General features: G+C 37.0%; 1 protein-coding gene across 6 annotated transcripts in view; it reads right to left on the reverse strand.

Annotated features, from left to right (window-relative positions):
* Positions 1–2,652: 2,652 nt before the first annotated feature.
* ldb2a (LIM domain binding 2a) overlaps positions 2,653–18,941 on the reverse strand; it is a 99,707-nt gene continuing 83,418 nt past the window's right edge. The window contains exons 6-9 of one of the 6 annotated variants that reach the window (XM_059345883.1): positions 17,960–18,083; positions 14,853–14,906; positions 13,975–14,102; positions 2,653–4,631 (exon numbers count right to left, since the gene is read on the reverse strand). In XM_059345883.1, coding sequence (XP_059201866.1) covers positions 4,401–4,631; positions 13,975–14,102; positions 14,853–14,906; positions 17,960–18,083 — 537 coding nt within the window. In that variant the 3' untranslated portion in view covers positions 2,653–4,400. Of the gene's footprint in view, positions 4,632–13,968; positions 14,113–14,850; positions 14,919–17,959; positions 18,084–18,941 lie in introns of all 6 variants that reach the window. The other 5 variants (XM_059345882.1, XM_059345881.1, XM_059345879.1 and 2 more) reach the window with 5 other exon arrangements.

Here is an 18,941-nt window from a genome sequence, read left to right on the forward strand (position 1 = left end):
GCTCATTTTTTTAAGTTTTGCAGGAAACACAAAAAACTTCACCAAAAGTGTAACATACGACATTTATTGATCATTTCACCCAACAAGGATGGCTATTGGCATAGTAATAACACTGTGTGTAAATTATTTAATTTAAGAGAAATACATGATTTAGGCAATTTTTTTGAACATGCCTTTGTGACTTAAGCAAGATATGGTAACACTTTATTTTGAAGGTGTCTACATAAGAGTCACACAAGCCTCTCAGAAACATGACATGACAAGTATCATGAGCATTAATGTTACTTCAGAGTCTCATTAATGTTCATGGCACATCCCATGTCATGTTTATGACACGCTCATGTCTCTCTTATGCAGACACCTTAGAATAAAGTGTTACCAATATTAGTGTCAACAATAAAACACTGATAAACTAAACTGATAAATAAACAATCTCCCTCTTGCTCTTCTTTGCTGGGTTCTGGGGATCTGATGCCTATGAATGTGGCAAGTTGTCAAAGAAGTGATGATCTTAAAGGGGTAAAATCACATGATCTAATCAACTGAGGATGTAGGCGATTTTACCATAGGTGGCCGGCGTCATGAGATGATTTTGACCAAAAATGACTTAGGCGATTATTTAGTGTGACGATATATACAATATAATATATAATAAATAACAAATTATTATCAAATTATTTATGCATGAGATATATTAAACATCAAGAAATATATCAACATTAATTCTGACATTACATCCTCTGAGAAAAAAAAATGTTTTGTTTTATTTGTTAGAAACTATATTGTTGAACTGTTTATCTTTTTTTTTTTAAATCACAAATTGACAAATTTTCCTTCATTTGGTCATATTCAAGAACGTTTCTCTATTAATCCAAAGCCTGATAATATTTATAGTTTATATCCATTTTATAGGTACTTAATATTTTTTAATTATTATTATTAATGATATTGATAATAATAATAATAATAATGTAGATACATTTCATATGCATAAAGAATTTGCCTAAATAAAGCCATAATCGATTTTTTCCAAGCACTGATTGAATATGGCAACAGCTACTAAAGTAAAAAGATATATACTTAAAATTATTACTTATTATTTTGTGTATTTTTTCATATACAGTATGTCCCTGACACAACCACTTTTCGTTGTCAGAAAAGAGCATATGCTGTTTTTTCTACCATTATTTAAAAATGCAACAATAATAATATTAAAAAAATAACTGATAACATTGTTCTGCTTTTTGGAGGAAAAGACGTTTTAAAATTAGCATTTGCAGTAAAACTTAATTGACCACAAATAGTTTTACTACCTTTTTTAAAAATAAAATAAAAAACATTTCCACTTCATTTAAATCAAGGTAACCTTTAGAAATGAATGCTCCTTTGCAGAGTGATGTCACGGGTAGAGAGAAATAATGACATAGGAGTGATGACTGAAAAATTAAATGTTGTTGCAGTACCTACCACAATCCACTTGGTGTCGCCAAAGATCCATCAAATCTTCCTGGATTAAAAGTCTACCCAACAACAGCACCGGAGTCTGTTTCCACAGTTATCTGGAGAACTTTGCAAAGTATTTCATACATTTATACATACAAGTTTTACTTGGCAAAATAATTCAGGTAACTCGGGTATGCAGGTGAGGGAGGAATACAGGGAAGACAGATAAAATCCAGGTAACCTGTTACTAACTTGATAACCTGCAGCTTAAAGTTTTAATATCCTTAGACAAGAAGAAACACAAATACAACAGACCAGAAAACAACCAATAACATTTTTGTTATCCAATGCTGTTGTTTAAAGTTTCAGTGTCCTTTTACAGGAAACTTAAAAACATAACTGCAATATATATAGTGAAGGATGCTAGACATGAAAGAAAAAGAAAATCTTTACCCAAATCACCACTAGATATAATTTTGATGTCTTCAGCACATTCCAGTAATTAATTAACCTGTAAGTCAAGACATTGAATCATGAGCATGTAAATAAAGTAATGAATTAGAGTTTGAATATTATAGTATGTATATGATATTTAACCTGTTTTGTGGCTGCACTGCATTCTGGTCTTCTGAGTATTTTATGTCTGGTTCTTCTGCATTAGATTCCTCCAAATATGATCAACAAATTTCAGCAAAACATGATGTTTGGATCACTGAATCATTTTCATAATTTAATTTCCAATATTCTTCTATCATCAGTTATCAGTAGGGTACTTTCAGTACAGAAATGTGAAAAGTGTATGTTAGATTTTTGTCTTTAAAGATGTAGTTGGGAATGAAAATGTCTCCTGTAACCCGTCCAAAAAGATCAGTTAAACAAAAAAAACAAAGATATTCTAACTCTATAGAAAAACATTCTCACCACAACATCCACTTACGATTGCACTGCACTTTTTTTCTCGACAGATTTGGAAATTTCGAGATGTTTTGCACCAAACTTACATTTTGCTGAGCACTTTAAAGACATTTCGCTCATGTTGGACGACAATCCGAAGCTCCAGAAGATCTAGTAAATGAAGAGCTACTGAATAGATTTCTAAGTAAGCTGTTGATTTCAAGGTCAGAAAAAGACCTCTCCAGAGTCAATAGAGGAAATAAATAACCAGAAGCTACAAGGACACATGATGCATGTAACCAAAGCAAGTTCAACTCCTTTGTAAGCACGGTTTATTGGCACACATAATGGTAAAGCATACATACCAGACATCAGATATGACACTGAACACCTCTGCTATATAATGTACAAATGGTGTCTAATAATACTAGGCTCAAACATATTTAGAAATGTGTTAGCTTCCTTACAAATGCACAAATAAATACCCATAAGATCCAATTGTATAAAGACATAAGTTGCTGTCCTTCTTGCTCATTTTCAAACAAAAAAAGTCAAACAAAAGAGATCAGGGATATATTATCAATTCAATTAAAGATTAAAGAACAATTGTGAGCACAAATACAGGGATATCAAACTATTTCTGTGGGGTGGATGGGATTTTATCTGTGCGCTGTTTTTCAAAAGGTAAAACTGTTTTCTCCTTTATATGTCACAGAATATACAAGAAATTAAAGATTATTTGACTGTTAACTTTGGTTCTGCACTAGCTAAAGAAGATGGAAAACATCAGAGAGTTTGGAAGCAAAGCAGCGTCCATCCAAACCACCCAACAGAAATCTGACCCTCCTGTACAAAACAAAACAGCTGCCATATCCAAACTGGTTTCAGTGGCTGATTTACAGTGGACAAAATAGATTCCACCTCTATATACAGAGCTACAAACCTTGAAACAGTGTTCCCAAACTGATGAACCCAAAAAGGAAAATCAGACTGATGTGTTTTTTAAAAAGTACATATATCAAACAAAATAAAAATTCTATAAAATCATGCAGGAAAAGGCTTAGTATCAGTTTGGGAGTAGGTCGTTAAAGGGAAAGAAGTCCAATTTTTGAGGAGGGAAAAAAATTGAAATAAAAAATCAACATTAATGCATCAATGCGTGTCGGCAAAATTCACATACTGATCTGCAAAATTACAACGTGATTCAAAGATTCTGAGAGAAGCAAAATACCAATAGACTACGAACACAATCAAACTGGTTTGCATGAAATCACAATCTGTGACGACCGCGGTAATGTGGAAAAAACAATCCTAGGACACGATTTTCCCTCGTTTGAAAGGAGTCCATAGTGGTGGAGAACTTTTATTTCCTCTTAATTGGAAATGGAAATAAACTGCAACAGCAGAAACAAACCAACAGCCGACTGAATTTCCAATAAAAATGCAATTGCCTCACACAATGTTTCATTTGTCTCCAATGTGGTTAGACGCTTCCATTGGCCCTGTTTAAAAAGAAAAAAACACCTTGCCTTCTCACCGTTGAGCTTGCCATTTTTTGAGACATTTTGTTTGTTGTTTTTATTCTTCTTCTCTTCTCCCCTCTGTCTACTGTCAGCGTGATGACTTGCGACCTGCAGGTCAACCAATCACGGCTGTAGTATTCCACTAGACGAGAGGTTTGTATCTGAGGGAGAATTTGAGCCGCAATTTTCCACTGCATTCTTCAGGAAAAAAAAAACAAAAAAACGCCCACGCCTTGGTATTTTTACATTACAGTTGCATACGACTTTGTACGCATTTGTTGTCTTTGACTTGTGGATATTGCTGTGCAATGCTGCCAGTTCTCAGTGTTCTCCAGGATGTTACAGTGATTCAGAGAAGAAGAAAATATCCAGAATATTTTTGGCTGGACATGCCAGTGGTGAGTTTGCAGATTCTGATTCAGTACAATGTTATGAGGCGTAGAAGCACTGCCCTCAGGGGGGAAAGGAGAGGTTAAAAAGTCCAGTCCACATGGAGTCAAGGATCTGTTGTTTCCTTCTTCTTCTTCTTCTTCTTTTGTTTTACTGCGAGGGCTGGGGCGCTGTGCTCTCAGGCTTGCTGTCCTGGGCGGCTGGGGGTTTGCTGCTCCAGGGAGCGTTGTTGCCCAGAGCCGGGGAACTGTTGAAGTCGTCCTCGTCGTCCAAGCCGTTGGTGGCGTCGTACTGCGTGTTCTCCAGACGAGTAATCAGACGCTCATCCTCGTCCCCGAACTCGCCGCCCATCAGGGTCGGCTCTCCGACGACCATGACGTCCTGGAGAGAGGCAGAGACAGGAGAGCAAGTTTACAAAATGAAAAGAAAGGGACAAATGTTCTTGCACATCATGTTCTGGCTGTGTTGTTTTATTCAAAAGCACACTTTCTATTCACATATTTCTGCTATTTGAATGTTTACATACAATCACGTCACTGCTGTGTATCATGTTGTATTTCTAGCGAAAGAGACAAGAAACCTTGTATTCAACATCATTTTTTAGATGATCCAGTTGGGTTCGAATGGGTTTGAAGAAGATTGATGTTGGATCAAAACATTGCAAAATTAAGGTTGCTGGGACCTATTCCTCCCCAACTAGTTGGCAGGTTTGAAAGCCTTTTTAAATATTGCAAAAAAAATGACACCATTGAAACGTATTTTCAAACTTCCAAAGGTCTTAAACACTCTGAAAGATAACCAAACCTGAGCTTAAAATAGTTAGTGATGATTCATAAAAATCACTTTATTCTACAAGTCTCATTTATAATTTTGCCAAAAAATAAAGTGTTTCAATAAGCCAGTTCTTGTAAAAAAAACAACAACTAAAAAAACAACAATATTAAATTGACAAAAAAGTGACAAAGATTTTGAACTGCAGAGAGGAGGGGACAGGAGAGGTTGTCAAAATGTAAATAGTTTCATAATATCCATGTGGAGCTTATGTGTTGGTAACAAATTGTATTGATACATTTTTTCCCCATTTTTTGTCAAATAAATGATCATAGAAATTTGACTTGGCATTAAAACTGTTTTACTGCACGAGAGACATTTTTGAGCTCTCTCTTCTTCTAGCAGTGACTGTGCTGTTTCAATGGAGGTGCAGGACTTTTATATTGCTGTGAAGAACAAGGCCACAGTGAGTAAAATGTGACCAGAGCAAAAAAAAAAAAAAAAAAGCACCTGAAAAAGCCCTAAAAATCCTCTTTATCAAAATGTATCCAACCAGCTTACATAAACATAAAACAAATGATTTTACATAATCATTATCTAACAGAATAAAAACATATTTACCTTTTTTCCTTCTGGTTAAATTTGCTTTCTGCTTACATTACTAAAGACCATTACTTTTTCTCACCAGTTTGATATTTTTTAAACCAATCTTTGACTCAGTTTTTAAAACTGGCACACGAATATAATCAATTTTTACACGAGCACCCGTGACGTGTTTTCAGTTTTGTGCAGGGCTGTCCACATTTAGCCTCCGGGTGACTCAAAATTAATATGCTAAAATCACCAGAGAAGAAATTAATGCATATCTGTTTCATCTAGTTCTGAGACCAAAGCACCATCTGAATATCAAGTGAACTCACACGCACCCAAAAAGACCTTACAATATTTGCGTTAATTCGAATAAATGAATATGCATGTTTGTCTGATTAACATGGATTTATAAAAATGTATTTAATTAGCTGTCTTCTAAAACGGAGGGTTAAAAGTACAACAAGCTCATGAGGACAAATGTTTAAAAGACAGCAGCTGATATCTCTACAGTTACCGATTTGTTTCTGTGTGTTTCCCATATTTTCTGTGAGAAGCACCCAAACCACCGACGATGGGAGGAATTTTCCTGCTTCAACACAGACCCCCTGCTTGCACAGAGTTTGTGTGTATGTTTCAATGTGCGAGTGTGTGTTTAGGACAGATGTTGGTGTATCCAGTGAACCCATCCCTACGGTCGACCCCTCTCGAAGAAGCACTCGGTGCAAATGAAACCTTCCCGTACCAGAGAGCGGATTCCCCCAGTGCTCTGTACCCGCCCCAATCAATACTCATCATGTAAGACATATTTCACAGAGATGGCCCTCTCACAGCGGGTCAAGGAAGGGAAGGAGAGAGATTTAGCCATTATCCACCGCTATCTGTGACGAGTCTTTAGAAGAGAGGGGTGTGTGCTTGTTTTATTTCATGTTTCGGGGCAAATTCTTCACAAACAAAGTGAATTTCTTTTGACAAATAATCACTGGAGAGTAATTTGTGAATTCAAACACTGATCAATAAGCTGTGAATCATGGCTGTATTTCTTTGTGCGTGTGCTGACTCTGTGAATCTCATCTGCCTCTGACTGACTAAGCATCTCCCTGCTGGCGAGCCCCAGCGCCACCCACTGTAACCCGGGAAGAAGCTGTACAGTTAAATGGAGCGCACGCTTCACTGGCCAAGTGTGTCAACGCTCGCCTGGCTTGGGAGATCTCGCTCTTCTCAGCCATCTCCCCCGCAACACACACACACACACACACACACACACACACACACACACACACTGGCACACAAACCCAGATTACTGTACAATCATACACCTGAACACAAACACAGACAAAAGCAGCTGAATGCAAACTCAGATTAACCCTCTGTATTGTACACAATAAAGCACACACAGGACTGCATGTGGAAATCTGACAAAAATAAACAAACACACATAGAACAAACACACATCATCACTTCCAGCGAGCATTGATGTAAACATACAAGCAGAACTAAACAACTTCACACTTCACTCCCCCCCAAACTCAAAACACACACACTTAGATGAAGAGCACGAGAGGCAGTTTATTTATCGAAGCCATCCCCAAAACCCCCCTAGCGACCACTTCTACACCCCACTATGCCTTAATCAGGCTAATTAATTTAGGTGAGCTTTTCAACTAAATGACAATATCCACACTGATTTGTCAATTTGCATAGCTAATTAAGTCATTAGCTAAAAACGTGCTGATTGCCAACAAGCCATGCATTCACCATCTGTTCCTGTGAGGAGGCCTGTCAACCTACCTCTGGCCAATTTTGGGCCAAAAAAAAAAAAACATCCCTCAGACGATAACAGCTGGTGGCTAGTCTGAGACTGGGGAGCGCTAATTGTGAGCTAATTAATACTGTCAACTCGTCTACTCATCTCGTTAAGAGTTAGCTTTAGCTCTAGCTAAGCGGCGACTCTTTGAATGGGCCGCCGTAACGATAAACGCCTCCCTGCTCCCTTCATTCACTGAGCTGAGTCATTAGCATTTTTTTTTAAAGAGATTAGTAGTGAAACGCTTGGAGGACATATTTTCTCCTTAGGCCTCCAAAACAACAAGTGGGAATTTAAAGTAGAAATGGCCGGATTGTGACGGAGAACAAATATATTGTGCATTAAGGCAGCAAAGAAATAACACTTAGAAAAGTTTTAAATAAAGTTTAGTTTGCTGGCCTGATGCACGTTTACTGTCCCCCAATCTTCTGTTACCCTTCTGTTAGTTTGTTTTTTGACTTCACGATTATATCAAAATACAATTTTAAAGAATATCCTATATTTTATTTTTCTTGACAAAAATGTAACTGTGTTTTTTGTCTCTCAATGATTTTCCTGCTGAAAGTGAAAATCTTAAAAAAAAATGCCCATAATTAGATATACTGCTTTTTAAAAAAGCTGTGAGTTGTAGTTTTAAGTGTATATTACTTACACAATAGAGTAGGCTGAAGAGTTAATATTTGTTGGGGAATAGTTTCAGTGGCAAATAGAACAATGACATTGTGATTATTTATTATTATTTATAATTATCCATATTATAACATGATTACTTGACTTTGGTGACATCATGCCTTATTTAACTTAAAAAAATAGTGGATGGATCTTTTTTAAAGCAAACTTTTTCTTGAAATTTAAAAATAGTGAACTAAATTAATGAATAAATGTAAAGAAAGAAAAAAAATATATAAATACATAATACATAAATATAAATAAATAAATACATCATAAATCATTAAATAAATATAATAAATGATACATTTATAATAATAAAAATAAATAAATTTGATTAAAATCAACAGCAGTGTGCCTCATTTAATAGTTCTTAGACACTAGCTCTGTGGCACAGAGGAATAAGGTTGATTTTAAGGAAAGTATAGAATATCACCAGCCTAATTCTTACAATAACATCGGAATTAAAATCACCAAGCAAAGTTTTTAAGTATGCAACATAAATAACACTTTGTGTGTGACTGTATAAATTGCAATAATTTCAAAGTCTTAATATTTGCATAAATTAAAGAATGAGTTTAAATATTTTTCCCAGTGCCACACAAGGACAGGCGACTCCATTTGACTGCAGAACCCTGTAAATGTAATCCTCAAATGATCTTCAATCTACTGGTTTAATATTCAGCAGATGGATGTCTAATTACAGGTTCAGTGCATAATATGTGTTGTACTTGCTTCAAATCCACTGAAACCTGCTGCTTGGTAAAAGAAACAACACGTCCGACACTAAATTCAAGCCACTAGAGGTCAGTGTTGCTTATTGTAAAAGAACCCCCCCCCCCCCCTCCACACACACACACACACACACACACACACACACACACCCTCCCCATCTTCCCCCCGCACCTCCTCTCCTCCAGCCGCTGGTAACCCCCCCTTCCCCTCGCGAGGGTCCACTCCTTATTGTCATTGGGCTCACGTAGGCTTGTGCTCAGCCACAAACGAACAACTTCTCAGACAAAGACAGCAGGCGCGCAACATATGTAACCAGCATGTAACCAGCCACGCTGCCAGTCTTTAAGAGGCGTGTGAATGCACGGCATGAGTGGTACGGGTGGTGTGTGTGTGTGCGGGGGAGAGAAGGTGGTGGTGGGGCGGGGGGGCAGTGATGGAGTAGAGTGTGTGCATGTGACGGAGGAAGGGGCTGGGGGTTGGAGGGTTGTATACAGATATCGGTGATAATGAGAGCTGGCACAGAGCCAAACTGCCTTCTAGAGAGAAAACAATTGTGCATGCTGTGTGTGTGTGTGTGTGTGTGTGTGTGATGTACATTATGCATGTATGTATGTGTGAGACGGAGAGAAGGAGGTTTAAACTGGAGGTTTAGGGCAACAAATCTAAGAAGATGATGAGACAGCTAACCACGGGATGGAGGGACGGTACAGTGTGAGTGTGTCTGCGTAGGTGAGAGAAAAAAATACTGAAAAAATGCCAGAAAAATTAAGTTTTCTACCATTAAGCAGATGAACAAGCCCAACTTATTTGGAAAAAGTCCATCCGGTATTAAAATTATTCACCCAAATAGGACACAGAACTTATACACAGTATCCTTATATTCAACCCTGTCTCCTAGAAAGTACATTTATGTCTTACTTATGTAAATTTGCAGCAGCAAAGAAACAAACATAATGCTGCTCGGATGTAGGTCTTCAATCCACATGATGTTGTCATTCCACTGCGAAGTTGCAAAACATGTTCACTGACAACATATTGTTTATATCTACTTTTGCAGCATTATCCTGCCTGCTGGCGAGAAGCTTAAGCTGTTACTGTATAGCTACCACACACCTTTTTTATTTTTCATACACATTTCATAGTTTTGGAGCGGTTCAGAGACACTAGTTTTTTATTCTATTTGTTTATTTTATTTGGAACCCCACTATGAAGGCAGCATCTACTCGTCCACATTAGTAATCATTACATCACAAAATTCCTTTAAAGAAGTATATATGCAAGTAAAACTCTACAGCCAAGGAGAGCAAGAAAATTAAATACAACTAAGACACTATTGACATTAATAAAAACAATGGCAGCAAATAACCGCACATAATCTAAATAACAGTAAAACACCAAACTAAAAGCTCCCTAGCTACCATAGAGTCTATAGAGCCTGAAGGTCAAGTCTGGTTGACTAGATCTAGAAGGTGTGTGGTGATTAGTTCGGGCATAAAGCATGTTCTAGATATTGTTATTAAAATATGACTTATTAAGGATGAGGACCAAAGTGACTTTTTTTAACCTTGTTTGAACTGATGTAGTTTAGGTTATTTTGGCTACAAGCTAGACAAGCACATTTGCATCAACTGGAAGGATTTAGCTTTTAAATGAAGCTTCCTTTTCTTTTCCTCTTTCCTTTTCCTTCAATGTATATTGCGACATGAAAAAATATCCTAGAGGAATTTTTACCTCCAGGGGGGTTCAGGGACATGCTCACCCAGTAGATCATTTTATACATTATAAAGTAAAAAGAGAGCAAGTCCTCCACACCGAGCTGACCCACTAAGTTAAATCCAGAGGGCGGACTCTACGGACCCCCTCCGTTGAAAAGTGTAAAAAGTGTAAAGTGTAAAATCGTGAAGAGGCGGGCCTACCTGGACCATGAACCATTTCACTTTTTAATCAAGCAGCAAAAAGTTGCAGTTAGTTTGCTTTACTTGAAAGTTTTTCTGTTATTCATTTAGGTATGAAAATAGGAGACAAAAAAGGGAAAAGAAAGAAAGTCGGCATTAAAAGATTAAATCTACTTCTAGCAACTACACTGCAAATTATTTGTTTCTTACCAAGATAAAAAAAAAACAACTTAGTTTTAGAAGTGTTTGATAATTTATCTTGTTTTAAGAGTTCATTTCTCAGTTTTAAGTGTTCAACATGCTTATTTCTAGATTTAACAATCTTAATTGAAGAAATCTTGTCAAGTGAAATTATCTGTCCATGCAGCAAGATAATTTCCCTTGGTTTAGTTTTTTTAAAATCTTGTTTAGACACCCCTTTTTTGCAGTGTAAAGCATAAAAAAAATAATTTTACGGTTACAAATTAACAAACAAACAAATAAGTAGTATATAAATGTTACTTCTAGGGGACATGGTTGTTATACGGGCTTGCCACAATAACAAATTTTGTTACACGATATATTGTGCCATAAATTATTGTGATAAATGATATTATTGCAATTTTAAGACCAATTTATGCCAGTGATGTAATGATCATTGTGAATTATTTATGCAAAGTACACCCTCAAAGAGCAATGAACCTTTGAAAATATTAAAATATTCTCAATGAATAAATAACGGAAAAGAAATGACACAAAACGTGTCTCAATGTGTCATGTTTGGTGACATTATTAAGAAAACAAACCTGCATGTAAACACAATATCGAACTCAGCCAAAATTAATGTGGTCATGTCCATTATACGACAAGTTGATAATGTAATGATTGTGACTGGCCTGTTATACTGTACATGCTGTGAGAATAGAGAAACATCAGCACCCTTAAAATTCTCATTAAGCAGAATTAGTACGATGTACAACGTGAATACACGTTAATGCCAACCTGCAAACCTTTAATGCTGTTTAGTATCAGAACACTTGCACACCTGCAATGACCTGCATTCAAAAAACATCACCGGAGTGCTGCATCAGCGTGGCCACAGAACAGTAAATTGGATGCAGTAGTGTAAATATAATACAGTATGTGTATAATGAGAAGTGTATGGAGAAAAGATAGAAAACTAGAGCCGGTGCAGACAACACACTGGCAACAGCATCAAATCCTCCAGGGGAGCGCCAGACATGTGGTGTAACACTCAGCTGTTTAAGAGGCTATTTAACCTCTAACTGTGTCAAGTGGCCTGTTATGGAGTCATGTAGCGAAATCAGACCCTGAAACACAGCATGCAGGATATTTCTGTATACAGGTTACCTTTTTCTGGATGATAGATCAATATAAATTTGGTATTTGGTAGGTTACTTGTTTTATTTGTTGGATAATGGTGAGTCACATTGTCCACTGCTGATATAAAGGAGTTTTAGTGTTCACTTTGTGGAAGATTTCCCAAATTAAAATGATTTCAGAATTTTATGGGGAAAATTCTATGGTGAAAAGCTACATTCTGGTCAACAAATGACTTGTGATTTGTGAAATTAATAAAATGTATAACTACCATGGTAATATTTTTTTGTTTTGCTTGTTTGTTGCAGTTGGAGAGTCTGATGTGGAGGATTTATACTCTGTACCAGAACTTTTTTCAACAAAACATCAGACATGTTATAGTTAATTCATACTTGCTTATTTGCTGTTGCTCTTAAAAAAAGATAAAATTCAGAGCAAGAATAGAATTTTAAATAATTAAATTAGATAAGACATTTAAATAATTGAAATATAACTAAATGTTTTTTTTTCTTCTGGGGAAGCAACAGAAAAGTTTCAGCAAAGTCACAATATAAAGTAAAAATTGTATCACTGGAAATATATAAATAAAATAAAGTACATACCTTGCATTACAATACTGAGTAAGGGGGGCTGAGAAAACCTCGGAGGGGGTTTCTACAATGAAAATAGCTGGTCCACATTAAGGCTAAGGCCACCTTAAGTGAGCTGAAGTTGTTGCTAACTTTAGAGCTAACCTTCTTTAATCAGTGGGTGGCAGCAAGACACAGGAACTTGGCTCTGGGTTTCTAGGAGTTGTAGCATTTATTTGCCAACAAAACATCTAAACTGTGCACACACTGCACTGCTGCACACCCGCTCTCTGTACATGTTTATGCTTGTTGAACAGGTGTATTGATAAAGTATTGGCTTTAAACTCAAGAAGGTTTTATTGAGTGTGGTTGGAGGAGCTTACTCCGACTGAGAGAGCAGAGGAGATGCTGCTGTGTGATAATGAAGCAACCAAAACATTATAAAGTACCAATAAATGAACCATTAACGTTGGAACTTATCAATACTTTGGTCTTTAATAATTAATCCAGGGGCACATTTAATACTGGGTTCTGGTGGCCTTAAACCACATTTCAGGTTATTTGACAGATCAGAAACTATTCACCAGCTAAACTCCAAATGAAGCTATCTTAGTTTTGTGCTCTTTTTGTTTTATTAAAGCTCATATTATTTATCCTGTGCTTTACATTCAGATGCTTCCTAACATGCAGAGCTTCTGAGTACAAGTAAACTCTGCTACAGTACCAGCAGTCCTCTGGGCAGTTGTGAGTTCAGTGTTTTGGTCAAGGGCACTTTCAACTGTGGTGGCTGAGAGAGGCCCGAGTGTCACTTTCCCCACCCACATTTTCCCATTTGGTCTTGAAATTCCTCTTAAAAAAAAAAACCCTCTAGGCTACGTTCATTTGGTTGAGCAACAGGGTCAGCTGGGTCTTTTTAAACATACATATTCTGAAGTTATTGGAGAGAAAACTGGTAGAAAACTAAGAAGCAGCTAGTGGAATGATACAACCTGCAGTAAAGGAACATTTTATTCACCTTTTTTACTTGCTGTTTATGAATTTAGCTGTTTTTGTGCTGTTTCCTCCTTTGATGATTTTTAATGTCTTTTGTGTTACTCTTTATGATTTTTTATGTATTTTCTCTTTGTCTTTCGTGGCAACATGTTTTCACACAAATCCCTCGAGGTTTCTTTGTCTCACTGCTCAGATTTTTTCCTACCCTCTCCTCCTTGTGTTATTTTTTTTTTGCTCTTTTGTGCAAATAAATTAAACTTAATAGCTGCAATACCACTAGGAATACACTCGTGCCTTTGTGTAGCCCTGCAAACATGCGTGTGAAGTCATAGAAAAAAATAAAAGAGGAGGCAAACCGAGCTGATGCTTACAGGTACCTGACTGGAGAGGCTGAAGTTGGTGGCGGGGCTGCGTTTCTTGCTGGCGGTGGTGCCCGCGCTGTTGGCGCTGCTGGCCGAGTTCTTCCGTTTCCTCCTCTTCGTGGTTGTCAGTCGGGCAGGCTCAGCTTTGGCGCGACCAGCAAACAGAAACAGAGGCAATGCCAAGAACATAAAGCATACAGCGGAGACAAGGTGTAGGGGTGTGTGTTGTGTGGAGTGTTAGGTCATACAGTAGAGAGGCTCGGACAGACGGCATCATCAAAAAGACATGCAGGAGAATTGTGCAAAATGCCTGTACACATGCATGCATGCATGCACAAAAAGACATGTTAAAGACAGAGGCCGACCAGTCTACACTGATCCATGCTTTGTTTTCTTCAGAGGTGAAACCACAAGAGCGTTTACATCTCCCAAGGCATGCACTAGTAAGAAAGAACCCGTTTCATTTGCATAAATGCTCAACAATGGACCCTGATGCTCAACGTAATGTAAATTTGTTAATGATTTCAGCGCTGCGATGTTCCTCAATAGCATGTGCCAGATTAAAACCGCTCTGCTGAGGCAGAAAGCACATTCCTGTTTGTCTTACTGAACATGTAATTATACTGTTTCCATTCTTGTTGCATTACTATGGATTTCATTCGCTGAGCATGAGTGTGTTTTTTCGCTCCTATCATTATGTTTTAGCCACTGCTTGAGAATGATGCTTTTACATGCATTAAGCTGTAACCTCTATTTGGTATATCACAAGTATGAGTAACACAGGAACATGCACCTGAACTTGCACACAAATAAAATGTATTTAAAGGCATTCCAGTAAGCAATTAAGATGCTTCTTTCCTACATGACTAGAGACTGTGTAAGAGAGAAGATACCTTTTTTGTGATTTGTGGGGAATATTTCCGTTTTGAAGTTCTGTGGGTGTCCAGCTGAAACCGGAGCTAAAATCAGTCTTATTTTGTTCAGGTGAATGAATAATCTCTTAAACAAGTTAAGACAGAATGAGACCAGAGATGACAACAGAGAAAAGGAAGAGAAATAACTGAACTTTCAATGCCATGCAGATGCTACTTAACACCACTGGGAAACTTAATTTGTTGTTGTTTTGAAATGTTTGTCCCCCCCAATTATGAGTTATACATAATTCCTGAAGGTGCAATTAAATCATAAGTAAAATCATTATTATCAAAAAGATATCAAGAACAGACACATGTTAAATAGAGATCTTAGTGTTTCTAGTATTAACAATATTATCTATGTAGTGCATAATTTATGATTACATGATTTAGCAAATTCTACCCACATTTGTAAAGAAAATCATTCCTTTTAATCTTTAGGGAGACAAGAAAACACTGCTGTGATCTTCAAACAGATGTCTGAAAATGAAATACATTTTTCGAGGTTCTTACTAATCACACTAAGGGAGATGCTTTCATATTCAGTTACAACAACCAGAGACTCATGATACAAACAAAACTGCAACTATAAATCAGAGACAAAACAATAAGGGGATTTTTTTATCTTTATCTTTTCTCTTTTGATTCCTGACTTTGACAGACGTGTATGCAGAAAAAAGCAAATAAAAAAAAAGCGGGCCTATTGTCAGAGACAATAATTTCTGTTATCCGACTGGTTTCCTTCTATGCTGAACTGGTGACGCACTAAAATCACTTCCATTTCCACCAAAAGGACTTATCAGAGCATAAATGTGCCTGTGGCTTCCTTCCTGGCAAAATCCCAACCAGTTTCCAAGCAGGAGAAGAATTGCAGGAAAAGGGTAATAACACGCCACCAATAAGGGAAAACCGCAATTCCAGCTAAACTGCAAAGTTCAGGCAAACTTCATGTGAAAGTATAGACAGATGGCATGAATAGGCCCGAACAAACACATTGAGGAGGCCTGACTCTAGAGACAGCATTTAACTTAGCATATATCTTATAATTAAAAACTTACCAATAAGCAAACCTATGGAAGCCCATTTCTAAAAACTTAGACTTGTGATAAAAAAAACCCAATAATTTAAGTCATTAAAAGAGAGAAACTTCTAAAAGTAATACATTCATTATCTCAAAATAATGACCAGTGTAAAAATGTTCAAACTGGTTTGATATTAAACACCTGACCGGATCTGTATCAAATTTCACCACTAGGTGTCACACTTGACTCAGCAGCTGTTCCCGAGTGTAACATAATGAGACCGATAGAGCCAATGAACTCCAGTCCACTTGATGGCAGTAATGCACCACAAAGTTGGTTTGTCAACCACCAATAAACAGATTAAGAAAAAGAAGCAGAGTGAGGCTCACAATCTTTCTATCCATAATGTTTCTACATTGGCGCAGTTTAAGTTTTCTTTGAGACTTACTTTGCCATGTCTCATATCCCAAAAAATATATTTTTTTCTAGTAAGTAAACAAGTAAACAAACACAATGTGCGTGTCCACCTGCCACACTGGACCAGACAGGAACTTGACCCAACTTCATAACTTAGTTTCTGAAAATAATGAGAAACTTTCTCAAAATAATGAGGAACCTATCTAGAAATAATAGGAAACTTTTCAAAAATAATGAGAAATGTTCTCAAAATGACGAGAAACCAAAAAAATGTACTTACTTATCTTAAAATAATGAGAAACTTCCAAAAAAATAAAGAGAAAACTTTTGAAAATTATAGGAAACTCCCAAAATGATGAAAAACTTTGTCAAATTTTTTTTACTAAGCTGTCTCAAAAAAATCAATAACTTTCTCTGAATTATGAGAATTTCTCAAAATAACGAGAGGCTTTCCCAAAATATATTTTGAGATACTAAGTCATTCATTTGAGAATGTTTGTCATTAAAATGACTTACGGGATCTTTTTTCTATCACAAGGCTAAATTTTTTTGTTGGAAATGGACTTCCACAGAAAACCGCATCCAGTTAAGCTACAGTCCAGTTAAGTGCATGAAAATGTCTTGTGTAAATGTAGACAGATGACATGAAATGACCCTGAAAAACACACTGGAAAGGCCTGAAAAGAAATTCCTAGACTTACTATGTCTAATAATTAAAAATGAATCCAAAACCAGCACAAACACAATATCAAACCAAATAAGTCAAACTACATTAAATCCCAAGCTGTTTCACAAAAATCCCACATATATGATATAAAATTGTTTCGCCTATATAGGATTTCATATCTAGCTCTCTTTCCACAGGCACAATTAATCATCAATACAAGAGCTTTTTTTCTCCTCAGACTTTATATTCATAAAATGCTTTCCATGTTTTTTTCCTCTCTATTTTTTTTTCTTCTTTTCTTTGAAGAACGTCGTTGACACTGGGGAGCCGCTGGCCGGGGAGCTGGATCTACAAGTCTGATTACACCCGGCACTCTTAATTAAAGTTACACAGGTCTGAGTCAAAGGCTTTTTGACTGGTGTTGGTTTTTAAAGACATCTCGTCACGCCTCGCTAAGCATTGCTGTAATTTGCAGCCACTTCGATGTGTCCAAAAAAAAAACTCAGCTTACTCTTTCTCTCCAGCTTAAGACCGCACAGCCAATTTAAGCCTGGTACTTTTCAGAAACCGCCCTTAAAACATCAATCATAGAGAGCTGAGAGGCCCGCTCAGATTGGCGAGGTTGAGATTCAAGAGGCAGCCCTGAATTCTGATTAATTTCACATACCTGACAGGCAAAACATATTTAAGGGATTAAGACATATAATGGCAAATTTGGAAACATAAATGATGCAATAAAAACACAGTCTGAGAAAATATATTCATATTCCTACAAAGTGAGTGATGGTACAGAATTAAAAGCTGTTAAACCTCAGTAGAGGAAATGATTAATACTTAAGACTAGATCCACAATGCTCAAAACATGTAAATGATTTTCTGTCGTCTTTTGATACCATTTTGGAATTTGTTTTCTGGCATTCAGACCTGCTTCTCTGAAGGTATGGACAGTAAAGATATGTGTTTTAACAGCAGGTACTTACCTGGTGGGGCTACCATTCTCTGCCATTTTTGGAATAGGCATGTCTTGAGACAGTCCCGGGGGCTGAGGTTGTAGGTCTTGTGCCTTGACATGAGCTCCTGCATGGGCTCCAGGATGACACACAACTGCAGACACAACAGAACAAAACCACAAGTTCAGTTCAGCAGATTTACTCAACATCTGATGAAAGAACAGTGTCCTGTCCAACTGCTGAGGCATCTTATCAAGGTAAAGCAAAACAACGTCCATAAAAACAGAATTTGTTGCGCAATTAATCACCCACAGACTGACTTTGAGTGATTAATTGTGCCGTAAATCTACTTTTTATGGACACTATTTATAAAGTACCTTTAAAAAACAGGTTTATTGTCAAGAGCTTTAAAGAGGAGACAGATAGAGAGAGAGATGGGCAGCGGCGCACATTTTAATATGAGCAGCCTCTGCTGAGCTGTTTACAACTCAGAGCAACATGTGGATGACACATTCATGCGTCAACACACACAGACTTAGAAAACACAAAGCAGTCCCTTGTTCCCACACTGAACTCCAACAATATTCTCCAGTTTTAAGTACAATATTCAGTCCGGAGAAAACTGTAAATCTCTGGTGATCAGCAGTGAGAGGAACCAGGGGTCAGCCTGTCATCTTAAATACATCAGGCTTAGCTTATCCAGATAACATCTGGATAACATTATTGTTCAGCCCCCCTTCTTTTAGAGACATCCAATGTTTGTTGGTGCAGTCAGAGGACAGTGATTGGACAGTTATAGTCTAGTCTTATTGGTGGACCAATCACATTGAAACACTGGGATCAAACTCCAGGCAACCTGCCCGTCAGTTGTCCTGCAACTGGATAAAACTGTTATTTTTTTTCTTCCTGCCTTTTCTCCATCTTTGGAAAATTGACCGTAATACCATCTTCTCTCAGTCCCTGACACCCAAAACATCTTTTGTTTTTTTCCATATTATCTTTCAGATGGTTT

This window comes from Centropristis striata, chromosome 12 (assembly GCF_030273125.1).
Source record: "Centropristis striata isolate RG_2023a ecotype Rhode Island chromosome 12, C.striata_1.0, whole genome shotgun sequence".
In the NCBI taxonomy this organism is placed as follows: Eukaryota; Metazoa; Chordata; class Actinopteri; order Perciformes; family Serranidae; genus Centropristis; species Centropristis striata.